We start from the raw sequence: 21133 nt of genomic DNA on the forward strand, positions 1-21133 counted from the left end.
AAGATATTAAGCAAGATCTCAAAAAAATGTTATAAGATCTTGACAAGATTTGAATTTACTTATATCGTGTACTTCATTTGCAAAAAAGACCAGTTTGAACAGTATTAACTTCTTCTAAACAATGAAAATGACGATAGCGATAAATAGCGAAGTTTGAACTTGGGGAGTATTCTTACATGTTTGTAGATGTAGATCGTCCAGGTTAGCTTCGTCCGGAGAAAGACTGTTGTTTTGGTTGACAGACATTTCAACATTTAACTGGTCTCATTAACCACTTGCCACTAAGTATGTCGAAAAAGTCAGTCAATACTGAGAACAACAGATCTTTTCATGACTGCATTAACATGGAATATATACATGCACAAACATGTAAAGATGAATAGTGTATAGTATATTTCAATAATGTATTCAATAAAGATGCTTCCCATTTTGACGTCATCTAACAACGTAAAAATTACGATTTTCCCATTTTGACGTCTTCTAACAACGTAAAAATTGCGATTTTCCCATTTTGCTTCCCAGAGTCGCAGAGCGTAGTCTCTAAATATCATAGTTGTCAAGAAAGGTTTCTCTTTTAGCAAATGGCTTTTTGATATTCTAACGCAAAGCTACTTTGGTCAGATTGCTTCTTTTAAAAGTAAAAAGTCACTTAAATTTTATGACAAGGCTATTTTTGAACTTTCCTTACTTTCATAATCCGACAAATTACTTCCTGAGAATCTTATTCCCAAGAGTTGAAACAGCGGAGAGAGGACACCTGGTCAAAATCGCAACGAAACAAAACAAAACAAGAAAGAAATCCGAGTTCCTTTACATTATACGAAAGGAAGAGACTTTACATCCGCTCACTTAGATCTGAATTTCACATCAACTCTAAATGAAATTATTTCTTCAGACATACATATATGTTCAAATATTGGCAATAACAAGTGATATTAATTGTGAGCATCACACTGTAGTCTATCGTATCGACAGCTATTGTGACGTAGTATTCCATAGGAAAAGACTTATGAAACTGCTATAGTCCACGATGCATTATGTCCAATCTATACAAAGTCTGAAAAACTTCATGTACATTTCTTATATTGCAAACTCGACTATTTCTGATTTTACTTTTACTATTTAAGCTCCAGGAACGGGAATGATGTTCTTTTTTACAATTTCCTTTCGTTCTCCTTTGTCTAATTTCAATTTACTCACATCAATTTTATTGTGTTGCCTGGGTTTCTCTACTTTAGATCTCATACCAAATCCTCCACTCATACCTCCTAAGCCACTCATACCACCTCCACCTCCGAGTCCACCTAATCCCCCACCACCTAGCATTGCACCTAATCCTCCAACTATACTCCCACCGGCTCCCATTGGACCAGCACCAGCAAGAGGACTACCACCAAGTAATCCTCCTGGTGGACCTTCTGGACTACCACCCAAGCCTGGTAAACCACTCATAGGCCCATCATTCATTGGGCCAGCGCCTCCAGCTCCCAAGGGATCACCAAGTCCACCAGGTCCTCCAAAAGCACCAGGTCCTCCAAGTCCACCAGGTCCACCAGGTCCTCCAAGTCCTCCAAGTCCACCAGGTCCTCCGAGTTGTCCGCCGTCACTTAATCCAGCTAGTCCAGCAACACCGGGAGGCATTTTCTCACCGGTTCCCAGACCTCCAAGCGATCCAGGTGTATCGCCTAAACCACCAAACCTAGCCATTGCTTCACCTGCAGAGCTGCCGATGCCAGCATCTTGTAATTCACCTAACAAAAAATAAAAAAAGCGTCAGTATAGTAACAGTTGACTTCATTGTTGATTTCATTGACAAATAACTTTATTGTTCATAGAAAATATTCTTGATACAGATACCTTGTCCACCAGCCATAAAAGGAAGTCCAAACGGAGCCATGCTCCTATCCGCCGACCCTCCTAAGCTGGGTCCTCCTAAACCACCACCCATATCTCTGAACGCGCCAGGACCATTCTTGAGATTCTCAAGTTCTGGATTAGAATTTCCATCCATGGAACGACTTCCGGCTGACCCGAATTCAGGATCAGTGGAAGGCTTACTGGTATGGCCGTTTGGATGAACAAATATCACGCTGTCGCTGTTTGGGGCTTGACGTCGACTTCGAACCGAGTTGAGTAACGTGCGTAGAGAAAATCTATCTATGGTAATGACAGTAACAGTATGTGATTAAAAATAGGTACTATTTAAATTTCAGCGCAACATCGTGTTTAGCCACGCATGCGCCACGGTGTTCTACGAAAAACCAACGCTTTGCATAAGATAAAAGTGAAGGTATTTGCAAAGACTTACTTGTAGATGGTCTTGTCACTTGTGTTCTCTTCACAAATGATGGACTAAATGGAAGAGGACCTGGCAACGCACCAGCTCCAGCTAAAGGAACTGGTCCAGGCAGAGGAGCACGTGCCATTAAGGGACTGGGGCCAAGTAATGGACCAGTTGCTGAAAACGGAACTGGACCAACAGAGCTTGCGAAAGGTAATGCTGGAGATGGACCAGCGATAACAGGCGGTGGTTCAGCAGATAATGCAGCCGGATGAGGTACACCAGCAAATGGCGCAGATTCTGCAGGTGGCGGAATGCCGTAAGGTCCTGAATGTTGAAATAATTAAAAATGAGGTACATATGTAAGACACATCAATGAATTAAATACGTCAACGGGTGTGAGTTTAAAAATGAGGTACATATGTAAGACACACCAATGAATTAAATACGTCAACGGGTGTGAGTTTAAAAATGAGGTACATATGTAAGACACATCAATAAATTAAATACGTCAACGGGTGTGAGTTTAAAAATGAGGTACATATGTAAGACACACCAATGAATTAAATACGTCAACGGGTGTGAGTTTAAAAATGAGGTACATATGTAAGACACACCAATGAATTAAATACGTCAACGGGTGTGAGTTTAAAAATGAGGTACATATGTAAGACACATCAATGAATTAAATACGTCAACGGGTGTGAGTTTAAAAATGAGGTACATATGTAAGACACATCAATGAATTAAATACGTCAACGGGTGTGAGTTTAAAAATGAGGTACATATGTAAGACACACCAATGAATTAAATACGTCAACGGGTGTGAGTTTAAAAATGAGGTACATATGTAAGACACATCAATGAATTAAATACGTCAACGGGTGTGAGTTTAAAAATGAGGTACATATGTAAGACAAAGCAATGAATTAAATACGTCAACGGCTGTAATTGAACATTTTATACCTTCGTGAACAATATGTGGTTGATGTACAACAATAGGTGGTCGGTGATAGATTGTAGGAGGTGACGTAACATGGACAGCTGGGAAATGATTACCAGCATTAACAATAGGCACGGGTGGACCCAAATGAACAGCTGGGACACGCGGTCGGACGTGTATCGCTGGTACATGAGATGGTACGTTGATAACAGGTATATGGGGTCCAATATGAACAGAGGGGACATGTGGTCCGATGTGTACAGGTGGATAATGTGGTCCAACATGAATAGGTGGTGTATGTGGTCCAACATTTACGACATGTGAATATGGATGCCAAGCTCCAAATTGACGTTTCTCCCGTTTGCTGCTCGCGCTTCGCTTTTCCTTGTTGGTTTTAGTGTTTTTTTCTTCTCTGTTATCAACATTTTTACGATGATCATCTTCTTGGATCACGTCTTTGTTGTCATCGTCGCTTTTTACCTTGTCGTTTTGCACGTTATCTTCCGTATCAGCATTCTCCTCTACATCGTCATCGTCATCATCGTCATCGTCATCATCGTCATCATCGTCGCTTTCAGAGAAAGGTGAAGCCAACGTAATCATGGGGATTAGAGACCGCCCAAATGCAACAACACCACCTCCGACATCAGAGTAACCTGGAACACCAAAACCAGACCCATAGCCACCAAAACCAGACCCATAGCCACCCAAACCAGCATATGGCATTACGTGAGGGTGATGATAGACAACAGGGGATTGATGATAGACGGTTGACGGGGACATCACATGCACTGGATGACCGGGTGAGTAGGCATTAACAATAGGTACTGGTGGGGCCATATGAACGAAATGTGTATGTGGATGTACATGTAGTAAGGGAGCATGAGTACCAACATGAATGGTTGGGATTCGAGGACCAAGATGGACGGCGGGTACATGTGGAGGAATATGGACTGGCGGGGAATGAGGTCCGATATTTATAGGAGGGGTATGTGGGCCTATTTCGGCAGTGTGGTCCCCAAGCTGTCCCCAGTAATGTGTGTGGTGTAGGCCAAAATGCTCTGATCCACCATAACCAAAATCAGAGTGATCGCCAAATCCCGGAATAAGTTGATGTTTTGAAGATTTCACTGCATTCTCGCTGTTACCGTGATTTTTCTGCTTCCGATCTTTGATCTCTGTCGATTTCACAGCGAGCACGCTCGTCAAAAATATATGTAACACAAACGAGAGCAATATTGTCATTCTCATACACTCTCGGCGCTTCGCCATAGAAAGAATGGATGCAAAAAAACGGTCTTCCAAATGCTACGATAAATTTATTGTCTCCTAATAATTTTCATTCGATCGTTATTTTGTTAATACAAATTAAAAAAAAGCAAACGGTCAGTGACATCATTTCTCAGTGATTTCCAAAATATGTTTGTTAATGTTCACACAGAAAGGCTTTGACGCCACCATGACATCAACTGTGATTGGCTTACTCGGTACAAACATCGCAGCAAAACCGGCGGTGTTTTGAGCAGGTCCTTTCTCAAGCTTCGTTGCGCTGGAGCAAATAGCTTTGTTACGTCACCCCGACTGTTTGACTCAGCTTCTAGTGGTTCATAAGATTGGTTAGGACTGCCAATGTCAATAAATTTCTGGTTTTATTTCTGACATTTAATACCCGATCAAGATTCGGTGGCAACCTTCAAAAACCTCTCGAAGATCATGCTCCGTGCTCAAAGAAAAAGAGATGACCTTTTCGATGGTTCATTTAAGGAACATTAAGAAAAAAAATATCTTGATTCTTTTTTTTTTCATTTCAGAAAGCGACAACGAATGAGTCGAAAGGACAACTCTTACAGCGCGAAAAAATATAAATTTTCACAACAAAATATCAATTTTGTTGTTGACGAGGAACAAAAACGGGTTCTTTATGATAAGATGACGAATATAGAGAAAAAAAACGACACAGATCACTTCATGGTTGGATAGCGCGCAGACGGCATCAAAAGCGAACAAGTGGACCTGAACGGTGAACATGTTTAACGCGTAAATAGAAATCCCATATTCATCCGTTCCCAAGTTAAGTCATCAACAGAACCAGCTTCGAGTGAATATGCACCGAACGTACATATCTTTGCAAGATCATTAATTTATCTAAAACATCGTTTATCCGGTGCACGCTTCAATGATTTTTTAGACATCATCTTTCATTACAAGCGTAGTTTTTCCGAAAGAATTGGCAGAATTTACACTGTTCTTGGTGTTGGTGCAACAATAAATAGTTCAACACTAACAAAAATACGTAGATATTGTAGCCGATTGCTTAGGTTTTCGCCCAGGGTGCAAATGGTGAAAAGATAATGAAACATTGAGCACCAGAAGCAGAATAAATACAACAAAATACAAGTTATATCACACGTGGCTACAAAATCGTTTCAACTCCCGTCTTTTGTTGGGCTCCCGAAAGTTTCATGTAACTGACAAGTAGAGCAAAGATTTATATCGTTCATATTTAATGGACTCGTACATTATTGAACAATCTATGCATGTAATTGGGAAAAAAAAGAAAACGATTTTTCGAAATGACCGTTTTGCCTCAGTCTCTCATCCAATTTTTCCATTAATGTGTACGGTTTGGTTCAGAACAAATGACGAGCGGAGACCTAAATTGACATCTTAATATGTTCGTAGATGTCGATCGTACAGGTTAGTGGAGTCTTGAGAAGGACAGTTGCCTGTTAGTGTAGGTGTTGACTTAATGTTTCGACGTCATTAGTGATCTTGATTCTGAAAATGACGACAGCTTAGTACGATGAAAGTTCGTAGCGTGAGTCAACATCAACACAAGCAGTCATTCTCGGAACTCGACCAACCAGGACGATCTACATCTACAAACATGTAACGATACTCCCGGGCTCAAACTATTCACTTTCAAATTGACATCTCTTAAAATTTCTTATCAATAAAATATTCTAAAAAACTAGCATACCAAAACACGTTGTCAGCACTTTATCTTTTGATATCAACACTAGCGAGGCAACCATAAACAAATTCGAGTACGTGCAAGAAATCGTAGAAAACAGCTTCATCTGAAATCGAAGAAAACGATTAACTTCAATAATGAATTCTTTTCATCGAATTGTGCAAATGGCGTAGCTCACACAAAACTAGGTCGTATCTCAGATGATATGTCAGAGAGAACGTACTCACGCACAACTACTGCGTTGAGACGCAGTGATGTGTCAGAGAGAACGTTCTCACGCACAACCACTGCGTTTACACGTAGTGATGCGCCAGAGAGAACGTACTCACGCGCAACTACTGACATTGACAAGTAGTGATGCGTAAGAGAAAACGTTCTCACGCACAACTGCTGCGTTGAGACGTAGTGATGTGTCAGAGAGAACGTTCTCACGCACAACTACTGACATTGACAAGTAGTGATGCGTCAGAGAGAACGTTCTCACGCACAACTGCGGCGTTGACATGTAATGATGGGCCAGAGAGAACGTACTCACGCACAACTACTGACATTGACAAGTAGTGATGCGTCAGAGAGAACGTTCTCACGCACAACTGCTGCGTTGAGACGTAGTGATGTGTCAGAGAGAACGTACTCACGCACAACTGCTGCGTTGACAAGTAGTGATTACCCAGAACGCCACACTGAAAGGTGGCGAAAAAACCAACCCTATGAAACATTTTAAACACGAAACCTTGACTGTTCGTTCTTCCTCTGCAAATATATATCAATGTAGAAGAAGCTTTTAGTCGTAGCTACATATCGATTTTAGTCCTAGCTACATATAAACTTTGAGAAGTTTAAAAATTTTACAGCTAGATAAAAACTACTTGCCCTCTTTGAAAAGCAGACGTGAACTAGCAACTACCCAAGAGATCAAAAGGATTATAGAGGAACCTGATCATCCATGCAAATTTTTACTACCTTATCCCAAAGAAAATTCGCACGAGTTGCGTAAAAATAAAACTTATAGTATTTTATCCCGGACCAAACGTCATAAACAATCTTTTATTGCTAGATATTGTAAATATATATATAATAAAGTTAACATGTAATTCTTAGTATAGTATGATAAATATATAGAAAATCAATGTAAATTCATCGTACTTTTTAATCTGAAGATGAATAACAATAAAAAAAAACCCTTTCAATCATATCGTTAGTTGTGCTATACCTTTCAAGATGGCGGCTTGCCTCAATCAAAAACTAAAATTTTTTGGCGAGGTCGGGTATCTAGTACTTAGGTATCTTTTAACCTTCCACCTCATTGGTATGGAGAAGAACATTGAATGTTAACGAAAACCAACGACTTTCAGACGTCTTTGTGAATAGAGTTGGTTTGAGCAAAAATGACTTTAACAAGAAATGCAAGACAAAAACGAATTAAATGAATTGAAATATTGTCGCTGGAGATGTGAAATGATGGCAAGATGAATAAATTTCTGCTTTGTCTGCTGAGATGCAATATTATCCTTATAGAATACGGATATACGATATATACATATTAATTATTATCAATTATATATCTCAATCCATTGAGCTACCTTAATTTGGACTATAGATCAGAGTCCATCATACATAAGTTAATGGTGCAAATTAATAGCATTCGAATATCACTATATTTAAACATGTGTTCTCGTATTTACAAGAAATGCTTAACATCCTATAGTTGAGAACGTTCTTCTAAACGTCTACCAAGGCAGATAAAGTTTCCTCGTCTACAAAAAAGCGCAAGATGTGAAGTAAATTACGAAAATATATTAAGAATATCAATGCTTTATGGCAGTATTTACCAAACTTATGTCTTTATCTTATGTTTTTGTTCCTTTTCATCTGACTTCTTTTTAAGCTTTGGTATTCTAGATTTTGATGTTTGAACTTGTATATTTACGGAAGGTCTGTCGATATTCTGCTGCGGACGGATTGACCTTACATAAGGTGATTCTGGATTTAATCCCATTCGAGGGATCACCATTGGTGCCATTTGAAAGAACGGAAAGGGTAAGCCAGACATGGGAAACTGGGGTCCATAACCCAAAGGTACATTTAGCGGGCTCACATCAGCGAATGAATTTTTCTTACCGGCTGGAGAATCGGTTGTCTGACCTGGGAACTCAAAAGCCTTAGATTGAAGTGTTTGAATCAATGGTAGAGGCTGAATGATTGGAGCTAATGGGTTTTGTAATTCGGATTCAGGTTTACCTTGAACAAAAGCCGGAACGATTTCTGTTGGAGTCTGGGAAATTAGTTGAGCGGGTATTTGCTGTTGATCGCTGGTCGGTAACAATTGCGGTAGACCAGAAAACGAAGCAAGAGACGGTTGGGGAAGAAACGACACTCCCTCGGCGCCTTGAGGTGCGGGAACGAATTCTTGTGGGTCAGCTTGCGCAGGTAAAGAAGGTAAGGCAGTAAAGCTGTCTTGCTTGGGTTCCACGTTCAGGAACGGGGAAGACTGCTGACCGGAGCTGAAGACCTTGAAGGCATTCGCTTCATGACGTTGCATCTTTGCGAAGTCATTAAAATTCTGAGAGACGTCGTTCTTAAGCAGCTTGTCAGATGAAGGCAATACTAAATCAGAACCCCTCGTCTCTACAGGTTGTTCTTCTGTTTTTGGTCCCAAACCTCTCGCGATTAGAACGTTGGAATTCGGATATCTAAAGATTTAGGATTATATTTCAGGGTATTCAGTTGAAGTATTTGAAACGATTTGCAATTGCAATGTTAATTAATTGATTTCGTATTAAGAAGAGTATCTTTTTTTAATTGGGAACGGTTCCATACAAAAATCGTTTTTGAAGCATTTGAAACGATTTGCAGTTGCAATGATTATTAATTGATTTCATATTAAGAAGAGTATCTTTTTTTAATTGGGAACGGTTCCATACAAAAATCGTTTTTGAAGCATTTGAAACGATTTGCAGTTGCAATGATTATTAATTGATTTCATATTAAGAAGAGTATCTTTTTTTAATTGGGAACGGTTCCATACAAAAATCGTTTTTGAAGCATTTGAAATGAGTTGCAATTGCAATGATTATTAATTGATTTCATATCAAGAAGAGTATCTTTTTTTTACCTGGGAACGGTTCCATATAAAAATCGTTTGGCAAGCAAATTACCATCCGGTATAACGTTTTGAAGAAATTTACCATCCAATGGGAACATCATTGTAGCCTGTCTCTTATCTCGCCGCGCACTTCCTACTCCCTTTGCTTGATCCAGTTTCACTTTTGCTTTGATGATGTTGTAAAGAACGGGAAATTCCCTTTTAAAGCGTGGGGTAATAATCCGTTTTGATGAGTATGGGATATTCGACTTTGCTGTCTGCACATTTATGTTCACTTTTGGTCTTTGAATGGCCTTCCATGGATTGATAGGGTAGCCTGTATACTGTGAGGGAGAAGGAGCTACACGTAATGGATTAGCAAACATTTTCTCACCAGGGAAAGTTGAAAACTGAGATCCAATAGCAGGTTGTATTACGTCATTACGAGCCGGGAACAGGGTGTCCGGAACGGGAATCACGGTGTACCCACTCGATTTACTTTCCGTGTTCACGCGGCTCCGTAAACTAGGAAGAGCCAGAGCAAGAGGCGAGCTTCGTAATATTTGCTGACGTTTATGAACAGGATTGTTAGTATTCTGTTCGCGTGTACCTGGAACGAAGCCCTTCGAGGTTTTGCCATTACCCGTATTAGAGTTCGGTCGAGGTTTATCGGGTAAATTATTTGAAGAGAAAACGTCATGTTTCTTATAAGTTTCAATATTCACGTTGACATTTGGCCGAGCCATTTGAGGTCTGGTCTCCTGTTGAATGTCACGAAGTTTATGCCCATTCTGTTCCTCTTGATTAACGAATCGTATTTCGGAGACATCGGTGTTTGCCGATCGGCCCAACATGCTCTGATCGCCTACATACACTGGTCGATCAGCAAAAGTGTATTTTCGGAAAGCATCTGGAACCCACCACTTCTTCTCTGCGTTCACATCCCTCCACGATGCCTTGGGTAACAACGATTTCTTTCGTTTCTTTAAATCGAAATTTCCACGAGAACCAATTCCCAGAGCATTCCCTCCGTAGTTGGCAAGGTTTTCATTACCATCGTATGTCCGTTGAATGTTCATGGTGGAGAAGACAGAATTTGGGCTCTCGGTGGGATCGTTCAAATGAACCATGTTGACTCGAACACCGTCTCTAAGCAACGGTGGCTCGATTGTCGTTACCTCGGGCATAGTATTGAAAGCATCGACGTTATTCTGATTCAGCGAATTCTCGAAAATACCAGATTTCTTGGAAGCTGGAATTTTAGATCTAGCAGATTGAACAAGAATGTTTACTTTAGGACGAGCGTGAGTACCCCCCGGGTAGATGGCTCCTAGCAAATCTCTGTAGACTCCTATTTGCTCATTAAAGCGTTTAGATGATAGTGGTGTACCATCATAGGGTTGCGCATTCGGAGAATATGCATGAAATGGTGCGATCTGTTGACTATTCACAAGGGGTAAACTTGCTAAAATTTGTCGTCTGCTTCGAGGAACAGAATGTGAAGGCAGAACTTGAGAAGAATGTACGGCAGATTGCGAGGAACTTGATGTTGGCTGCCTGCGTTCACGGTTATTTGGTTTGGAAAGCTTAGACCTGATAGTTTCGATGTTCACATCAACACGAGGACGTTGGAAAAGTTTAGGGTGATAAAGTGATGAGGAAAAATGACGAGGGACAATCGTAGCTTCACCAAGATTTCTGTAAGGATCTTCTACAACAGATCGCATTGACCTGACGGGGTATCTCCCCCAGGGAAACGAATTGTAGGTAAGCGAGTGAGGATAAAGAGAAGGGTACGGTATAGTTGAACGTGGTGATTCTAACGACAACTGACGATCACGGACGAAATTGAATGGAGTCACGGGTGAGATGTGTCGCTCAATTATGGCCCTACGCTGTATAGAATGCACATCCATGGGTGCGGCTCTTGAAATGGTGGGCATCGTAAAATGATGTAACATTTCACTAGGTGCGCCCACGTAATGTCCCACCTCATGCATATTGCTACCCACTGGCGTGTATTTTAGTTGTGGATGAACATTGAACGTGTCAATTGAATGATAAATAGGTTGGTGTACGGTTGGAGGAGGTTGATGGAATACGACCGCTGGCTGATGATACACAACCGCAGGCCTGTGTACAATCACCGGTGCTTGATGATACACAAGTGGCGCACGCCGAATCACGATTGGTGCACGATGGACTATAATGTCTGGACGATGATAAACCTCTGGTGGTGGATGGTAAATTATCGGTGGACGTCGAACAACGATATCGTTTTTCTTCGTTCCACGTTCCGTCTTCTCTTTCTGTGCGCGAGGAAGTTGAACTCGTCGAGTTTTTGCCTTAATCACGTCGCGTTTGTTGTATTCGCGAGGTTCATACTTAACTTTTTTTCGTTTGGATCGATCGTGATGGTGTTTCTCTTTATTGTAGACAGTTTTCGATTGTTTCCCTCCTTTCGCAATCTTTGACTTCCCAAAAACAGGATGAGTGTTGACGTCACCAGAAATACTGCTCAAATCTCCATGGAAATCAAGAGTGTTATCATAACCATAACTGGGATGGGAGAGAGAGGAATCACCGGACTCTAGTTGACCACCGACATACGTCAACATGGGATGAGAAACATATGCATCATGGGAATGATAAAATGGTTGATTGACCATGGGTGAAGGTTCATGAAACACAACCGGTGGTTGATGGTACGCAACCGCTGGCTTGTGAAAGACCACTGCTGGCGGCTGAACAACGATACTCGGCCGATGAATAACGACGTCCGGATGGTGCATCACGACAACGGGACGATGGTATATCGCTGGGGAAGGGTGATATATCATAGGTGGACGATGCACAATTAGATTATGCCTTTTGTGTTCGTTTCTATTACGATCTTTCCTCTTCCTGCGATGACCTTTTCTCTTTTTATAGTGACTGGAAACTTTGTTTTTGCCACTACGTACCTTCTGCTCATCTCGTATAGTTTTCTCGTGCATTTTGCGGCCATTTTCTTTGCTTTGCAAGTAATCGTCGTGATGGTGAACCTGGGCATTTTCAATTTTAGATTTTGTAAATGCATTTGACATTCCGTAATTAAGACTGGAAGGAACATCTTGAAAAACATGTCCGTGATATAAAGTTGAACCAACATGCTCATACACAGATGTCGGTGCATACTCGTCCCTTGAGTAATAGATAGGTTTGCTGATCATAGGTGAAGGTTGATGAAACACGACATCAGGTTCGTGATAGACAACAGCAGGACGATGCAGGACTACGGATGGTTGACCATACACGAAAGATGGACGGTGCACCAAGATGTCTGGTCGATGTACCACAACGTCTGGTCTATGATAGATCTCAGGAGGAGGATGGTATATAATGGGTGGACGATGGATTACAATATTGTTTTTTCTGGCCGGAGAGGTCTCTTTATTCTCTTGTCGGTTTTTTGACCTCATACGTGAGTTTTTCGTATCCAGTTCCACATTCTTATCGGAGTACTTCTCTACCTTAGAATGCTTTTTCTTTGAGAGCTTGTGCTTTGGAACGCTCGACTTTCCATATGCAAAAGGATTAATCCCGTTAAAATCAGTTCCAAGAGGATAGGTATTTTGAGCAAATAATGGAGGCGATTCGTGATATATAACGGGCTGTTGCTGGTAAGCAACGGGCGGACGATGAACAACGACTGGTGATTGATGATAAACAGTTGGTGGTCTATGTACGACTATATCCGGTTGGTGATAAACGTATGCAGGTCGATGGTAAACTTCCGGTGGAGGATGAAAGAGAATTGGAGGTCTTTGTACCATAACAGAATTCTTACGATCTGCTTTCTCACTCCTAGTGTACGAATCTTTCACTTTCTTTGTGTGTTTCTTATGATGTTTTGACTTGGTTTTATGACGTTTTTTATAAGCAGCTCGTTTTGGATTCTCAATCGTCGATCGCCCAAATCCATGGGCAAATGGACCATTGAAATCTTCAAAACCACCATTAAATCCTCCACTTTCACCGAATGGAACGCCAGTGTAAGTTCCGCCATGTAGAATTTTTGAACCGTAAAGACTGAGCATGCTGTGCGGAGCATACGTATCATGAGAATGATAAACTGGTAGACTCATCATCGGAGCTGGTTGATGAAAGACCAGAGGAGGCTGATGGTAAACAACCGGTGGCCTATGAAGAACTACGGGACTTTGATGAAACACGATAGGCGGACGATGGATGAGAACATCCGGACGATGGACAACAACTCGGGGTCTGTGATAGATTTCAGGAGCTGGATGATATATAAACGGTGGTCTGTGTACAACGATAGCGTTTTTTCGTTCCGCACTTCGACTTTTCAAACTTCTCCTTGAAGCGTCCCGGTATTTTTTATCGATATTTTTCTTATCACGTGAATCCTCTTTTATGCTTCGTCGCTTTCTACCAAACGTTGGTCCGTAGGGCATCATACCAAGGCCAGGACCAATACCAAAGGCAGGACTGTTAACGCCACCGAAAGGGCTTGCCGGACCACCGTATCCGGGTAATAAGCCCGGATAGTTTAAAATAGGACCTTTTGGAATGCCCAGAACGTGGCCCAAACTTTGCAACATTGTACCAGCATGACTGGCAATCATTTCAGGATGAAGTATAAAGTTATCATGCGAGTATAGGACCGGTTGATTAACTGTTGGCAATGGCTGATGAAACACAACGGGTCTTTGATGGTATACGACTGGTGGCCGGTGAACGATGACTGCTGGTTGATGGTAAACAATAGGCGGGCGATGTATTAAAACAGGTGCACGATGGACCACAATCTGGGGACGATGATACACCTCAGGAGGTGGATGATAGATTATCGGAGGTCGGTTAACCACAACATCTTTTTTCTTGTTTTTTGGTGTGTTTGACTTCTTCGCAACTGTTTTGGTTGAAATTTCTTTTTCTTTACTATGGTGTGGTATGGTGGATCGATACGAAACACGATGAGTAATGGGAAAACTACAAGATGGGGATGAACATGGAACAGGCAATGGTACTCCCACAGCTTTGTGTATCGGAACAGGCAATGGTACTCTCACAACTTTCTGTATCGGAACAGGCAATGGTACTCCCACAGCTTTCTGTATCGGAACAGGAAATGGTACTCCCACAGCTTTGGGTATTGGAACAGGATAAGGTTTTGGAGGCAAAACATGATAATGATGCCAGTTATCGTAAATATGTTCGGTATGATGATGATGTACGGGATACGGTTGGATATGATGGTACACAATGGGTTTAATATGTTCATAAGATTGATACACTGGATACGGATGATAATGATGTTTATGATAGACTTCAGTAGGATGAATATGATCATGGTAGATGGCTACGGGATGATAACATGTTGGACTGTTAGGTACACATGGTGCATACGAACGTTTATATGATTTGTAAAGAGGTTCGCCGATCGTCTCTTTTTCAACGTTATTGTCATTTCCTTTGATTTCAGTGTTCTTGAAGTCGGTGTCACGTCGGCCATGGTGGTGTTGCGCAGGCCAGTGATAATCGTGGAAATGAGTTTGTGCAAGTTGATGTTCTTGTTGCTCGTCTACAAACACATGATGTGGTTTGTGATGTTGATGATGAATGATAGAAATACAATGTGGAGAACAAACTGAAGGACAATTTTGTGCTCGGCAGTTAGTGCATACATCAGGACAGTCCGCATGACGTGTGACGTATCCGTGATGTAAAACCGCATGACTATTTCCTTGTTGTCGTACCACGTGACTATGAGAAGGTACACCGAAATCATGCACGTGAACAGTGTCTTTGACCTCAACTGTACCTGGAACCATTGAATTATGAAGAGGGTTGCCAGAGTGTGCGCCACGATAAGGTAATGTAATCAAAACATGAGAACGATCGAAATATGATGCTAAATCTGCTGGATTTAAAAGAAAAAGTGAAGGTCGTCGAAGTTCTAGAGAAGATCGAGGTGATATCTGTGATTGCTTTCTCGAATGATTAGTTCCATCAGTATTTTTGCCTTTCTTCGAGGAAAGAATAAGCTTCCGCAATTGAGAATGACCATGAGAGGATGTAATCTCGTGCTTGTCGTCATTGACTGTAGAGGTAGGTTTCTTTTTTCCCATCATTTTGGAGTCCTTTGGAATCTTATTACGGTTTATACCTACAACAAAAGATTGTGTAGAGTACAAACAACGAACACAACAGAAAATATTTTTGATGAAGTGCATGTGTAGACATAATAATATAAATAAAATAAATGTTCTCTGCTTTTGACTTTCTTTGTTAATAATTCACCAAGCAACACAATGTATGCAAACACGTGCAACTCTTCCCAACAAGTCGCTCACAAGACTAGAAATGAACCCGATCATTACCTTCAACATTTTTCGGGACTGCACCTTTCCTTGTGGCGTAGGGACCAGGAGGTGACCCCTGGAATACGCCAAAATTGTGCAGAGTACTCCCGCCAAGAGCCAATGTATTGTGGGGTGTATAAATGTCATGAGACATGTACATAGGTTGATTGACCATGGGCAAAGGCTGGTGAAAAACGACCATTGGTTGATGATACACAATCGCAGGTCTGTGCACAATGACAGGCGCTTGATGATACACGAGTGGTGAACGATGAATGACGATCGGTGCACGATGCACTACGATGTCTGGTCGATGATACACCTCTGGCGGGGGATGATAAATAATTGGAGGGCGTTTTACAACAATCGCGTTTTTCTTTTTAGCATTCGATGTCTTTTTCTTGAGGCCTTTCTTTTTCATTTTATCATTTTGTGTGGAGTGTTTTGCTTCGTCGTCAGTTTCACCCATCGCCTTATCCGCAGATGTACCTTCGTGCCTCTTCACATAAAGGACGCCCGAATGCCTTATATCCTCACCGGGTGTATCGAGATAAGTTTCTTTACTAACCACATCGCTAGCAATGCAACAACCACACAAAATTAATAACGTCATCTTCATCATAAATATAAAAAATATCCAAAAATTCCACGAGTGATGATTTATGAATATATTCTCATTTGAATGAAATTTTCATTTGTGATAAACGATGAAATGAACCTGAAAAATCTTGAAATGTGTTTGAATGTTTGGGACATTATAATACGATGAATGCCATTGTAGCTACTTTACACAAAAACAGTGTTAAATTCCACATGGTAAAATTGGTCTCTAACGAAAAACCTTTACAATATAATGCTGGTTGTTTGTTACCTTTCAGTAAATACAGGACTTTCGTGAGGTTCATTGTGTGAACCTGATGGTATGTGGTGGCGCGTCGACCGTCTACGTCTTCCTATTGGTGAAAGCGGTGAAATGGGAGCAACACCCAACCTAGGAGGGGTCTGGAATGGGAATCCCATTCCACCCGGTGCAGAGACTGTATTCGGGATACCCAGAACTTGTCCCGCATCGCTCACAAATGATCCGCTGTGCGTCGCAGAAAACGACGGATGAACAATAAAATTGTCGTGTGAGTAAAGTACCGGTTGATTGACCGTGGGCGCAGGTTGATGGAATATTAGAGGAGGCTGGTGATAAACCACCGGAGGCCTATGCACGATAACTGCAGGCTGGTGATAGATTATTGGCGGGCGCCGAATAAGAAGTGGCGCACGGTGAACGACGATCTCTGGCCGATGATAAATTTCCGGTGGGGGATGATAAATAATGGGTGGTCGATTAACGACCACATCTTTCTTTTTCTTCTGTGAAACCTAAATAAATACAAAGCTCCAAAAACAAAACAGACAATACTATGATAAAAACCACGTGGACTGACATATCTAGGGCACGTTAATACAAAAAAGAAAACGACGACAAAAACAACCTTATTTTTCTTATCGACTTTTCCCTTCGTCTTCTGCTTCGAGCGAGGAACTTTATTGCGCCTCTCTATATTCTTTGAGCCCGCTGTCTTATTCTCTTTCGCTTTCTTTGGTTTGCGTGGTACGGCACCTTTCTTATAACCTCTCGTGGGCCACGGATAGCCAAGATAGTTGTGAGCATGCGTGTAACTAGAGCCAATATGAGTTAAGGCTGGATGCGTGAAGAAGTTATCCCAGGCTCTATATATTGGCTGGCTTACCAAAGGCAGAGGTCGGTGAAATATAACAGGTGATTGCCTATAGACGACCGGAGGTCTGTGGACAATGACCGGTGCTTGGTGATACACGATGGGTGGTCTATGGAAGAGCACTGGAGGCCGATGAAGCACAATGTCCGGTCGGTGATATACCTCGGGTGGAGGATGATATATGATTGGAGGACGATGAACAGAGATGTCCTCCTTTTTGGATCCTCTAATATCTTTCGTTTTTTGATTCTTCGAAGAGCGCTTGCTGCTGTGATTTTCATTTAGTGATCTGTTAACGAAAGAGGTGCGTTTATCTAATGAATGCTTCAAATGCGACGACATCGTTTAGAAATATAACATAAAGTGACACGGCCAATGCAGATATGAAGTTCACGTGAAAGAACAAATCACAACTATAAAAAAATGTTCACTTACCGTCTTTCATTATCGTGAATCATACGAGGTGACTTACGAATACGGTGTTCACGATGTAATTCGGACTCTTCGCTAAAAGCAACATGTTTTCCTTCTGCAATTAAGCTTCTAACGTTCTTTGCGATTCCTTGATCAAACTTTCCGGCCGAGTTATGGCCAACACTGCCACTGGCTTTGTTGTTACCGCTTGCAGACAAGTCACTTGTCTTGTTGTTGGCTTTCTTGTACTCATCAGTTTTGTTGATTTTATCTTTCTTGAAAAACCCACCTCGTCTCATGCCCATCATGTTGGATAATTCATTTGACATTCCACGAAACATGGCGCTACTTGTGCCACTATATGGACCCATTGAGCCATCACCTCTCATGTCACTTGCTTCGAAGCTACGGCCACCCAAATCCGAGCTCATTCTATCGAAAGGGCTCATCCCATAGGACGAAAAATCACCAAGTCCTTCCTTGTATCGATTTAAACCGAGGATTTTTTGAACGTTTTCCCCTCTGGCTAGGGCTTGCAATTGATCCTGGTTTGGCATGCCCCAGAACTCCAAAACGTTTTTGCGACGCATGGCACCTTGATCGAACGGTGTTCTTAGTGGCATGCCCATCATTGATTCCATTTGTGTCAGTCTATTCATGGGAGGTATATTTCCCATGGAAGCCATTCCTCCCATAAAGGGCATTTGTCCGCCAACATTGTTCATGCCAGGCATCCCAAACATTGATCCCATTCGCCCTAGGGTGGACATCCCCCCTATTGGCGACATACCTCCAAAAGGAGACAATGCCCGAGGGGCCATTTCATTCATGGAATTATCTGGAATGGCAAATCGATTTGCAGAATTTGCTTCCATGGTTGGTGATCGTTGAAGAAATTGTTGTATATTGGGTGTAGTCATGGCTCCTTCGCGTGCCATGAAAGCCATAGCAGATGCTTCAGGCATCATAGGTGTTGGAGCATTCATCATAGGAGGCAATGGTTGCGAGAAAGAGAAGGGCGGGCTTCCAAAGCCACTTTCCACTCCTGGCATGGTATTGAAACGCATGCGCTCAAAAATATCTGGATACATGATATGCTGGCGATGTCGTAACCACGGTAACATATGACGACGATGAAAGTGGTGGCGTCTGATCAATGGCGAGTGCATAAAGGATAGAGGTCGCATTCGGTGGAAATGACGACGATGGGGGCGCACCATACTGGGAAGAACAGGAGTAAATGTTCGGCGTTCGGCAACAACATCTTGGGGATTAGACACAACCTGCAGGGAAGCAGGCTTCGCCTTTACTCGCACACCAGTGGAGTCAGCATGGATTTCGAGGTCGGCAGACTTCTCTTTATCTTGAAAATCTTCATCTGAAGGATCGATCAAGGAATTGCTCAGAATATCGGGTACAACATCACGTCGACGACTAGCAATTTGATTGACTGCATTTGTCTTAGAAGACCCTTCCTTTTTTGTGTGTTTAGGTCCGTTATGATCACTTTCGTACGAATATAAATTGCCATCTTGACTGAATGTTGAAGCCTCCTTGCCCTTATGAAGCCTGTTTACTTCCTTTTCTTTTGGGATAGTATTCCTTTTCGCAACTTTCTCTATTCGTTCTACGTTGATTTTTGACGTGAGGGGAACCTCAAGGGAGACGTCATTATCAATATTATACACAGCCTTGCTGCCAATCAATTTGTGTCGCATGCTGTCCAGAACAGGGTCCTCGGCTGTAGGAATGTTTGATTTTCGGTACATATCCGTCTCAATCTTGTCAGAGGTCTGTTCTAGATTATGAATGGCTATCTCTGGGTACATGGCGTTTGCGGGAACAAAATCATCTGGAAAAAATGTATGAATATTTATTGTTCGTTACGGCATGTAGTTGTATGATTCTGGCATTGAATTGTGGAATAGTGCGTCTGATGCATTACCATAAGTTATGCCGGTCGGGAGGGGAAATCATCAAAGTTGAACAATATGTTTCTCTCCTACACTCTTTACTCATTAATTCCACAATGTTATTCGCTGTCGTGAAATAATATTCCCCTTTATCACACTTCTAACAAAAAGACGATTTTATGTGTCAAGTTTTGACTCTGGGGAATCGTCATAGTATTTCTTAAACTATTCATCGACAAGATTTTTTGCACATCTCCAATATTCCTCGTGGAATCGAAATGAAAACAGTAGAAAACCTAGGGTGACGAGGAGACAATTAAGCAATCACTTTCCCTAAACTTTTACTTCAAGAAATAGGGTTTAATAATGTTTTATGTAAAAGAAAAACCAAAAGCCGAGCTCGATCATGATCAATGAAGTGACATATAATTACAAAGCGACAGACAATCTGCGTTGATCTTAAATCTACTAGATGACACACCGACAGATAATCAGTGTTGATCTTAAATCTACTAGATGACACACCGACAGATAATCAGCGTTGATCTTAAATCTACTAAAGCCAGTTAGTTTACAAGTTATACACGTTTAATTTTATTTCTGTTTTAAAGTCAATTCAAAATTTCAAAATTTTTTTGAATCATGTCCGACCTATATATACCTATGTTGTAAGTGTTGAAAAGATCTTACGATACCACAATAAATAGCTCTGATATTAAAGTGGATAAGTATGAGGAAACATGAATGTACAAAACATAAAAGAGAAAATGATATTAAAGTGAATATGCATAAGGGAAACATGATTGTACAAAACATAAAAGAGAAAATGATATTAAAGTGAATATGCATAAGGGAAACATGAATGTACAAACATAATAAAAGAAAAAATACAACCAACCTTTTTTTGAGCTTTTTGTGTCGTCTTCATTATCCAAGGATCGTTTAACTCGATCACTACTTTCTACATTTCCACCAGATTTCGCGAATTCTTGCGATAGTCGAGAAAAGTGCAAGCCACCCGTCCGTTTCGCGACACAACTTGTCAAAGAAAACCAAAGCAAAAATAACGAAGCTTTGGGCGCCGTACGCCTTTTCATGATAAATCTCAGCAACTCATTGACGTTGCTCTACACTGTGTAACACAAGCCCTCGAATATTTCAGGAAAATCGAGGAGATTTTCATTAACTAAACACGAAATGGCGCTCGCGGTTTCTTCCTCGTTTACCTACAGATATGATATCACGAGGATGGAATTTTATAGAGGACGAGTTAAAAGGACCGTTAGATTGTGTGCGCCATCCACCTGTTTAAAATCATGAGCGGCGACATCTGATTGGACGATGAGCAATAAATTTTAAGAACATTCATTGAACTGCGCTGTTTGTAACAAACTATAGTGTTGATCTTACACGTATAAA

At 41.3% G+C, this 21133-nt stretch overlaps 1 protein-coding gene across 1 annotated transcript; it reads right to left on the bottom strand.

The window, feature by feature from the left end:
• Positions 1 to 799: 799 nt before the first annotated feature.
• LOC124439384 lies at positions 800 to 20944 on the bottom strand. The gene is made up of 11 exons (XM_046989608.1): positions 20613 to 20944; positions 17823 to 19653; positions 17142 to 17676; positions 16526 to 17028; positions 15673 to 16229; positions 9314 to 15458; positions 8039 to 8891; positions 3248 to 4532; positions 2309 to 2608; positions 1858 to 2157; positions 800 to 1751 (listed from the first exon to the last, which is right to left on the bottom strand). Exons 1-11 carry the CDS (start codon positions 20809 to 20811, stop codon positions 1123 to 1125), a joined length of 13137 nt encoding a protein of 4378 aa, XP_046845564.1. The 5' UTR covers positions 20812 to 20944; the 3' UTR covers positions 800 to 1122.
• Between the last annotated feature and the right edge of the window lie 189 nt (positions 20945 to 21133).

Source organism: Xenia sp. Carnegie-2017, unplaced genomic scaffold (assembly GCF_021976095.1).
Source record: "Xenia sp. Carnegie-2017 unplaced genomic scaffold, XeniaSp_v1 HiC_scaffold_19, whole genome shotgun sequence".
Lineage (NCBI taxonomy): Eukaryota > Metazoa > Cnidaria > Anthozoa > Malacalcyonacea > Xeniidae > Xenia > Xenia sp. Carnegie-2017.